This window comes from Pelophylax lessonae (genome assembly GCF_965119305.1).
Source record: "Pelophylax lessonae genome assembly, chromosome: 8".
NCBI classification, from domain to species: Eukaryota; Metazoa; Chordata; class Amphibia; order Anura; family Ranidae; genus Pelophylax; species Pelophylax lessonae.
Window position 1 is genome coordinate 237,135,848 of NC_138775.1, and position 10,298 is coordinate 237,146,145.

At 48.6% G+C, this 10,298-nt stretch overlaps 1 protein-coding gene across 1 annotated transcript in view; it reads right to left on the bottom strand.

Moving 5' to 3' along the window:
- MRPL37 (mitochondrial ribosomal protein L37) overlaps positions 1–9,918 on the bottom strand; it is a 29,726-nt gene extending 19,808 nt beyond the window's left edge. Inside the window, exons 1-3 of the mRNA XM_082264891.1 lie at positions 9,556–9,918; positions 6,371–6,554; positions 4,811–4,926 (exon numbers count right to left, since the gene is read on the bottom strand). Of these exons, the coding sequence (XP_082121017.1) occupies positions 4,811–4,926; positions 6,371–6,554; positions 9,556–9,886 (631 nt within the window). The 5' untranslated portion in view covers positions 9,887–9,918. The remainder of the gene's footprint in view (positions 1–4,810; positions 4,927–6,370; positions 6,555–9,555) is intronic.
- Between the last annotated feature and the right edge of the window lie 380 nt (positions 9,919–10,298).

Here is a 10,298-nt window from a genome sequence, read left to right on the forward strand (position 1 = left end):
GGACCCAGCACTGTCAGGCAGAAGTCTGCACGTGCGGTCAGCCTGGGGGCAGGCATATGCGGAGAACCATCGCTACTAAGGCTATCTAGAGAGTCATGAAGGGGCATCATGACTTATGAATGGTATACAGTCTAAACTATTCACAAGCCTGCCTTCATATATCCACTGTGGATTGCTTGAAAGTACAATACCCAGCATTGTGTGATACATTCCCCATTCCTACTAAGGTGGACTCTATGGTTGAGTTGGACAAGTGGGTCCCTAGGGGATTTAAAATAACTATAGCACATGAGCCTGACTATCTTGTTTCCCCTGGATCTATGAACCAGGAAGAGGAAATAAACTTTCTCTAAGGACAAGATGGAATAATTGCCATTGATATATGGGGGTTCTCTACTACCTACATGAGAGATTAATATAGACCAAATTCGACACTCATAATCACTATCTAACTTTAGGGATTGTGATTCTCCCTACCTGTCATCTAATCTTCGTCTACAGCAAGAAATATCGGTATTGCTCGGTCTCTCTGGCCCTGACGAAGCCTGATGCAAAACGCGTTGGCTCATTGGGACCCACAAACCAAATACCATCTAAGACTTCTCGCACCAACATTAGCTTGAAGCATGTATTGTTCGCATATGGAAATATTTCTGTGCTGTGGTTTTTAACTTATGTCTTGCATATAAGGGATGATTTATATGTACCTGCATACATCCCTGTATGTATACTTATGTTGTTTTAAATACATTTAATAAATAAATTCTATTTTAATGTATCTCTGGTTTTCCTTCTCCCTAATTAGCCTAGAAACCCCTACTTTATCTCTAGACAGTTATGGTTATATACTATTGGGGCATGGGCTTATTTTCACGGTAGTTTTTCCAATCTTTGTGAACTCATTTCTAATACAATACAATTTACAGCAACAAAACAAGCTCAATTTTTTATCATTAAACAATGTACTGCCTAAAGTGGTTCTAAAGACTGAAGGTTTTTCACATTTAATGCAGGGATCTCCAAACTACGGCCCTCCAGCTGTTCAGACACTACACTTCCCATGAGGCATTGTAAAACTCTGACATTCACAGACATGACTAAAGCATGATGGGAATTGTAGTTCCTGAACTGGAGGGCCATAGTTTGGAGACCCTTAATGCATTCTCTGCATTAAAGTAAAAATAAACCTGAGTGTATCTCCCCCCCCCCCCCCAAAATTACCTGCGCCTGATCTCAATCCAGCACTGTGCATGAGAGCAGCAGCTCTCTCCCTCCTCATTGGCTCCCACTGCTGTCAATCACAGCTAGTGAGGAGGGAGCGAGGGGCCGAACCGCACTGTGTGTCTATGCAGCTTGAGAGCAAGCCCACACGAGTGCTCCCATAACAAGCGGCTTGCTATGGTAGGCACTTAGTGGGTGGAGAGGGGCCAGGAGTGTAAAACCATTACATAGAGCAGGCAAGTATGACATGTTTTTTATTTTAAAAAAATGAAGGGTTTACAATCACTTTAAAGCTCCAGGAAAGCAGTTGTAGCTAGGCTGGAGTGGAGGAATCCAGGGGAATGATGTAATCAGTCTGACTACAACATTCTAACTATATAGCAAAGTCATGATAAAAGGTAGCAGTAGGGGGCGGATCTGTGTGAGAAGTACACACACCTCTTAGAACCTAACAACTACTGCATAGGCACCAACTTTTGAAATCTTTTGCAATTTAGGCAAAGGATTTTAGTGCAGGAAGTAGATACTGACCCTGAATGATGTCTGAACAAAGTTGGTGATGGCCTACTTGGGAGATGTAGGCACTGATTTCTGGAACGGTAATAAATATATCCAAGTATTATACTTAAATTAGCAGTTCAGCCTAAATCTAACTATCTCTAAATCTACGACCCCCTTCGACAAAGTCAGGAAGTGACGAAACGCATCAGGGGCGTGGTCACACTAAATACCGGAGATCGATCGGGTGAGCGGAGGTGTCTCACCGGAGTGTCCTGGATCCTAGCGCTGTTATACACCAAGCCGGAGCGTCCGGAACAAGTGAGAACCCCGATCCCCACTCATTGCGTTGATATGCTTGGTATATAAGTGTCCCATGTACGTGCATTATGGTTGAATTTGTTATGGAATAAAAGTGGTTTAGGTATTATTGCACTAGTCGGCTTTCCTCTCTTTTTACATGGCATATGTGGAGCGGCAGCTTGTTAGTCTCTAAGGACCCAATATTCCTCGTGGAGGGCAAAAAAGTTGGGGTGAGTGTTCTAGCTGAGGGGAGTGGAGCACAGAGGAGGTGGACCCTTTTGGTGAGTTTCTGTTCGGCTAACACTAGAATCTCACTGGATCATCATTACATCACCATTTTTTCATTTGTATTCATATATTATATAAATTTTTATACATATATATGTTTTTTTCACTGGATTATTTTCTATTGGACTATTGTTTGGACTGGATTCATAATTCAGTGATAATTTTTCACATGTATTTGAATTTTTCTCACATGTATTTTAGGTTTATATGCATGGATTTATTTTGATCACATATATTGTGTCTACACTGTAATTTGAGCGCTGCTAGGTGGGATCACACTGTTTCACTTTATTTGTCTTATTATTTTTATTTAAGCAGCAGCACAATCATTTTTCTGATGCAGGATCAGTTTACTAGCACAAGAGCCTGCAATATATATCTCTAAATCTACTTGAAGCCACATTTTAAGACTAACCTATCTAACCGCGTAAAGCAAAAATCCCTATACATACCTTTTCTGAAGCCGATCCAGTCCGGTCTCCAGTGGCTGCGGTGTGCAGGAGAAAGCTGAAAACGGCTGGGAAATGCCTGGAAAGTGATGTCATCCATAGAGTAACTATGGGGAATCCTTTGTCAGCTGCCTCTCCTGTACACTCTAACACACTGAAGCCATGGCTCACAGCTCAGCATGGGACCGGACCATATAGCAATTTTTTTCTTTACAGGGCTAAATAGGTTCGTCTTAGGCCCCTTTCACACATGTCTCCGTTTTTCTCAGCGGAAATCGATCCGCCGATCCCCGCTGAGCAGGCGTCGGATGAGAGCTCCCTCTCCGCTCTGTGTGCGGAGACGGAGGTGTCAGATCCCCACTGTCCTCGGTGGGGGAATCGGATGAGAACGGTCCGCCTGTCCGTTCTTATCCGATCTGCCAGGTGCATGGAAAATAGCGTTTCCATACGTCTGGATTTGACGGAGAGGATCGGACCGGATGTCAGCGGACATGTCTCCGCTGACATCTGCTGCCCCATAGAGATGCATGGGGCATCCGTTCAGATCTGCCTGAAAAACTGATGGTCCGTATGTGTGAAAGAGGCCTTAGAATGTTGCTGCGATAACATTTAGAGTTAGTTCAGTTAAGCTGAACTTCTACTTTAAAGGAGAAGTTCACCTTTGGAAATATGTTACACATTACACCATATTTAGGGTATAAGGTGTAACATACACCAGCAGTTCACCAAACCTCCCCCCCTCCACACAGCACCCCCTGGATCCTCCCCCAGTAATAGCAGGCAGGGTTTCTTTTCCCTGCCCCTGTCGTCACAATTTAAAAACAGTGCAGCTGTGCGGAGGTCCGCATCATAAATTCACAGAGATCTGTGAATATAAGGACTACAAGTTCCATCTTCCACCGCAGCAGGCAGCTTGTATTTTTTAATGAACTGCAAGGGTGCTGGTGAGCACTCTTGTAGTTCATTGATCTTCCTGCTCTTCTGTAACTATACGGCAGTAGTGGGGTCAGTATGAGAAGGATGGAGGATGAACACAAGAATGTTCTCACTGATCCTGACACCTACAAGTTACAAACAGCTGACAAACAGAAAACTTTTATTACTTCCTATTCTGAGCAAAACAAGCAAAAAATAGGGCTTCCAATGTGTAAACTGCAGGCACCTGGAAGTTGCCTATAGGAATGCCTGGGAGGTGGCAAGCAATCACCATCACAAGGAAGTATCAGAACATTGGGCTCAGAGCAGCCCGGCAATCAAGTTTGCAGGAAGCAGTTAAAGTTCCGGCCAAATTTTAATTTTTTTTTTTAGCAAAAAATACTCCTAGAATAGTCAGGGATAGTGCATTTAAACAACGATATCCTCTAACCTGTCCCCTGTTTAGTGTACCTGCAGCATGAATTACTTACCTTGTGAAGTTCTTGTCCAGCACGACCATCTGCGGTGTGGGCAGCTGAAGCCGCAGTGTCCCTCTTCCTGGATATCGCGAATCCCAGGATGCTATACCCTTGTCACTTCCGGGGCAGGCTCGTCATCCCACAGCTGGTTCCGTGTCATTGTGCATGCCCAGAAGCTGTTCTCCATCCATCGGCAGAGAATGACGCGCCTGCACTGGAAGGGACGAGGGACACCGTGCAGGCGCATTGACTCCTGGGATTGATGACACTCATCTCCCAGGAGTCAATGCAAAGCAGGAAATAACGTTGGCAGCCGCGGCCGCATAAGGAGGAAGTGCAGTGATTTTTCATTAAAATTAGGTAAGCGAACCAAAAAAAAAAAAAAATATCCAATTCGTTTTTAGAATGTGATGTTATGTATGATGGGAAGTTTAAAATGTGGCCGGAACTCCGCTTTAAACTGCTGCAATAGAATTCCAGATGTATTTCATCTGGAGAGATTTCCCTTCACTTCCTGTCCGAGGAAACAAATCTCCTTTACACATTGTATTACTTAGTCTTCATTTGTGCAAATATTAGCATAATTTGTGTATCATTTTTTCAACAAACATGGTTGATACACATTTTATTAGTACCAGGTCCCTGTATGGGACTTACCTCTTCTCCAGGATGCTGCTAGGCGATAATTTTCTATAAAACTCCTTTGCGAGAGGCCAGCATATGAAGGGCTCTGGGTCTGGCACAAATGCAGAAGACCTTGCAGCAGCTTTGGGCTTAAAAATTAAAGGAAAGTTATCACAGTCTTAATCATAAACAAATGTGCCGCACACACAGATAAGTACACAAATACAAAGCATATAAGGGAGCGGTGTTACCAGTATTGGACAGCGAAGGAGTAGCAGCAGACTGATGAAGTCATCTATTTGTCAACCTCCTATCTCACGTCCCATTAGTAATATGAAGGCTTGGAAGCCAGAAGGGGCAGAACAAAGAGCAAATGTTTTTAGCTGCCTATATGCCTGGATCTGACTACTAATGGCTTTTCCACTGCATGGAACCGAACGGTTCGGCTCGCTTTTGTGCTTTTCCACTGCATGGTACCGCATGGTACGGTGTAGGAGCGGTTCAGTACTGATTGGTCAGAGAATCGTTGTTATCCCACCCACTTACTTTAGTACTACTTTAGTGGAAAAGCAAACCATACCGTACCGTACCAAACTGTTCCAACACCGTACCATGCAGTGGAAAACCAAACCGGGCCAAGCAGGGCCAAGTAGAGCTGAGCCGGTACTTGCAGTGGAAAAGTGCCATAAGGCTACCATTGCTGACTTCCTTCTGAAACTATTACGGCGCTTTTCCACTGCATGGAACCGAACGGTTCGGCTCACTTTTGTGCTTTTCCACTGCTGGTACCGCATGGTACGGTGTAGGAACGGTTCGGTACGGTATGGCGGCGCTTTTCCACTACATGGAACCCAACGGTATGGCTCGCTTAAACAGTACCACCTCAGTTGTGGTTCCAACAGGGCCGTACCGGTACCACATCCCACAATCCTTTGCATGCAGCCTTGACTGTTTGTCACTACTAGCCACTGATTGGTCAGAGAATCATTGTTATCCCACCCACTTACTTTAGTACTACTTTAGTGGAAAAGAAAACCATACCGAACCAAACTGTTCCAACACCGTACCATGCGGTACCATGAAGTGGAAAACCAAACCGGGCCAAGCAGGGCCGAGTAGAGCCGAGCTGGTACTTGCAGTGGAAAAGTGCCATAAGGCTACCATTGCTGACTTCCTTCTGAAAGTTGACTGTCTGTCTCTGGCTTCAATACTTTGGTTGAACTGGATGGACTGATGTCTTTTTTCAACCTCACTAACTATGTAACTATGTAACTTTGAGCCCCTGACTGGGAACTAGTAAGCATTAAGGTTGAAACTCTTGATCTGCACTTTCTTTCTCCAGGCCAGTGACCGCAAAAATATTGAAGTTACTGGATCAGTATACCAGCCAAGAAACTATCATGTCCAGCTGGGGAGCCCACTGGTGGCAATCGGAGTATTCCCCTCATATCCAACAATGGCTGTAATTTGGAATTCTGGGAACCATGTGAACCCAACCCTGCCCCAGTTCATAGAGCCTGTTCAAGCTGGAAAGGTTTGGCAAGAGGCTGTATTATCAAGACCTAACTTGGTTGGTGAAGGTAGGACACTCACCAGTACTCTTCCTTGGGTCTCTGTTCCTCGATGGTGCTCCACAGGCAGGCACTGGATATTGTATTGTGTACCAGCTCTTCATGGTTCGGGAATGTGTATGCCGGATCTTCACATATACTCGTTATACCCTGTGGCAAGCCTTCAATTAAACTGGATTTGGTCAGCCAGAGGGCCTGCTTCACACCTGAACAAAGAGAGGATCATATTATCTATCCACGGGTGTTTACCACATAGGACTATGAAAATATTTACAGGCTTATTGAATAGGTGGAAAAAGTATTCATTATGTGCAAAGTACAGAGAGACATAGCAGTTGAAAAGTTCTTGTCGGTGTCCGTGTTGGGAAGATTTCTCCTCACTCTTCTAGAAAGACTTCTCACAGCCACACAGAATGCACACAGAATGCACACAGAATGCACACAGTATAGCGCTTTCCAAGCCCAGCTGTGGAACTTCCTTAGTTCTACCACTACACCAAATTGTCAGGATCACTAAAAACCTTTTATACCAGGGATATGCAAACTGTGACCCTCCAGCTGTTCCAAAACTACAAGTCCCATCATGCCTCTGCCTCTTGATGTCATGCTTGTGGCTGTCAGAGCCTTGCTATGCCTCATGGGACTTGTAGTTCTGCAACAGCTGGAAGGCCACAATTTGCATATCCCTGTTCTATACCGTCATTACCTCACTGGTCATAGAGGAGTGAAGAAGAGACCACATGCTGGTGGGATGGAGGAGGAACAGAAGAATGTTCTCACTGATCCTGACACCTACAAGTTGTCTCCTGGGATGGAAGCCTAGTATGACCTGAGATGTCCTGGAGAATGAAGTCCCATATACACAGGTAGGTGTGCGTCCAACTGGGACTATAGGACCAGCCTGAGAAATACTGTATGACCCTTTTCCAGGTCACCCTGCAAAACCCCCTCCCCCCACAGTTTACCATGATCACACCTTTTTGCTCCTGGCGCACCCTCTACCCTTTGATTACCATGCATTCCCCTCCACAACAAGCTCACCAACCACCTCCCCTCCAAGGTCATCCAGCATTCCCCACCACCCTCAGATCACCTACATCACTCAATAAGTTCTTCACTCGACCCCCAGTGTTACCCCACATTCTGCTTCATCCTCAGTTCCCCTTCACCCTGCTCCATCTTCAGGTCACATCACTCTCCACTTCACCCTTGGGTCACTGTGCACACTGCTCCATCAATGGGTCACCCTATGACCCGCTCCATCCTTGGGTCACTGCCCACACTGCTCCATCAATGGGTCACCCTATGACCCACTCCATCCTTGGGTCACTGCCCACACTGCTCCATCCTTGGGTCACTGTGCACACTGCTCCATCAATGGGTCACCCTATGACCCACTCCATCCTTGGGTCACCCTATGACCCGCTCCATCCTTGGGTCACCCTATGACCCGCTCCATCCTTGGGTCACCCTATGACCCGCTCCATCCTTTGGTCACTGCCCACACTGCTCCATCCTTGGGTCACCCTATGACCCACTCCATCCTTGGGTCACTGTGCACGCTGCTCCATCAATGGGTCACCCTATGACCCACTCCATCCTTGGGTCACCCTATGACCCGCTCCATCCTTGGGTCACCCTATGACCCGCTCCATCAATGGGTCACCCTATGACCCGCTCCATCAATGGGTCACCCTATGACCCCGCTCCATCCTTGGGTCACCCTATGACCCCGCTCCATCCTTGGGTCACTGTGCACGCTGCTCCATCAATGGGTCACCCTATGACCCACTCCATCCTTGGGTCACCCTATGACCCGCTCCATCCTTGGGTCACCCTATGACCCGCTCCATCAATGGGTCACCCTATGACCCGCTCCATCAATGGGTCACCCTATGACCCCGCTCCATCCTTGGGTCACCCTATGACCCCGCTCCATCCTTGGGTCACTGTGCACACTGCTCCATCAATGGGTCACCCTATGACCCACTCCATCCTTGGGTCACTGCCCACACTGCTCCATCCTTGGGTCACTGTGCACACTGCTCCATCAATGGGTCACCCTATGACCCACTCCATCCTTGGGTCACCCTATGACCCGCTCCATCCTTGGGTCACCCTATGACCCGCTCCATCCTTGGGTCACCCTATGACCCGCTCCATCCTTTGGTCACTGCCCACACTGCTCCATCCTTGGGTCACCCTATGACCCACTCCATCCTTGGGTCACTGTGCACGCTGCTCCATCAATGGGTCACCCTATGACCCACTCCATCCTTGGGTCACCCTATGACCCGCTCCATCCTTGGGTCACCCTATGACCCGCTCCATCAATGGGTCACCCTATGACCCGCTCCATCAATGGGTCACCCTATGACCCCGCTCCATCCTTGGGTCACCCTATGACCCCGCTCCATCCTTGGGTCACTGTGCACGCTGCTCCATCAATGGGTCACCCTATGACCCACTCCATCCTTGGGTCACCCTATGACCCGCTCCATCCTTGGGTCACCCTATGACCCGCTCCATCAATGGGTCACCCTATGACCCGCTCCATCAATGGGTCACCCTATGACCCGCTCCATCAATGGGTCACCCTATGACCCCGCTCCATCCTTGGGTCACCCTATGACCCCGCTCCATCCTTGGGTCACTGTGCACGCTGCTCCATCAATGGGTCACCCTATGACCCACTCCATCCTTGGGTCACCCTATGACCCGCTCCATCCTTGGGTCACCCTATGACCCCGCTCCATCCTTGGGTCACCCTATGACCCACTCCATCCTTTGGTCACTGCCCACACTGCTCCATCCTTGGGTCACCCTATGACCCACTCCATCCTTGGGTCACTGCGCACACTGCTCCATCAATGGGTCGCTCCACTCCACCCTTGGGTCACCCCACACACTCTTCCATCCTCTGGTCACCCCTGCCCTGCACCATCCTTAAGTCATTCCACCCTTGGGTCACCCTGTGCCCCATTCCATCCTTGGGTTGCTCCACTTCACCATCCTCGGGTCCAAGTCCCTCCACCCTCAGGTCACACAGTGCACTACTACATTCTCAGGTTGCCCCCGATCCATCTTCGGGTCGCCCCCCGATCCACCTGGGTCCTCCTTGGGTCACTCTGCACCCCTAGGCCATGAAACCCCACCCCACTCCGGAGTTCCCTGCCCCCCTCAGGGTCACCTTGCCCCTCTCCGTACCTCCCATCAGACGACATTTGGGGTTGAAGACATAGGCCTCGGTGCCCTTGTAGAGCGGCATGTCCTGGGCGGGCGGACATCGGTGGTGCCGGGGGTTGTGCCAGTCCGGGCTCCATGGGGGGAAGCTGGGCCGAGCCAACCAGGGGAGGAAATATCCCCGGTCAGCGTATGTGATCCGCTCCAGACCCGGGATTTCCGGGGGCTCCGTCCTCACCCGGGGCGCTGCTACCGTCCGCTGCTTCCTACTACACCGGGAGGACACACTGAGACAGCGGAGCCCCGGGCCCCGGACACACCGCCCGGACACCGGCTGCAGCATGGAGGCCGCCATCTTGGGGCGCTGAGGATGACGGGAAATGGGCTGTCACTGGAGGGAGAGAATCAGTGTGTGTGTATAGGAGGAAGCTGGGAGAATCATGTGTGAGTGAGAGCTACAGAGAATATCACTGCTCACCATTCTACTATACCTGGACTACAACACCTTCCCTACCCTAGACTACAATCTACTGTCCCTTCATCCTCCAACACTGTGCCTCTCCTAGACTACAATCACCTCCCATTCCTTCTCCAACTCTGTCCTTCTAGACTACAATCACCTCCCTTTCCTTCTCCAACTCTGTCCTTCTAGACTACAATCACCTCCCTTTCCTTCTCCAACTCTGTCCTTCTCCTAGACTACAATTCCCTCCCTTTCCTTCTCCTAGACTACAATCCTCTCCCTTTCCTTCTCCTAGACTACAATC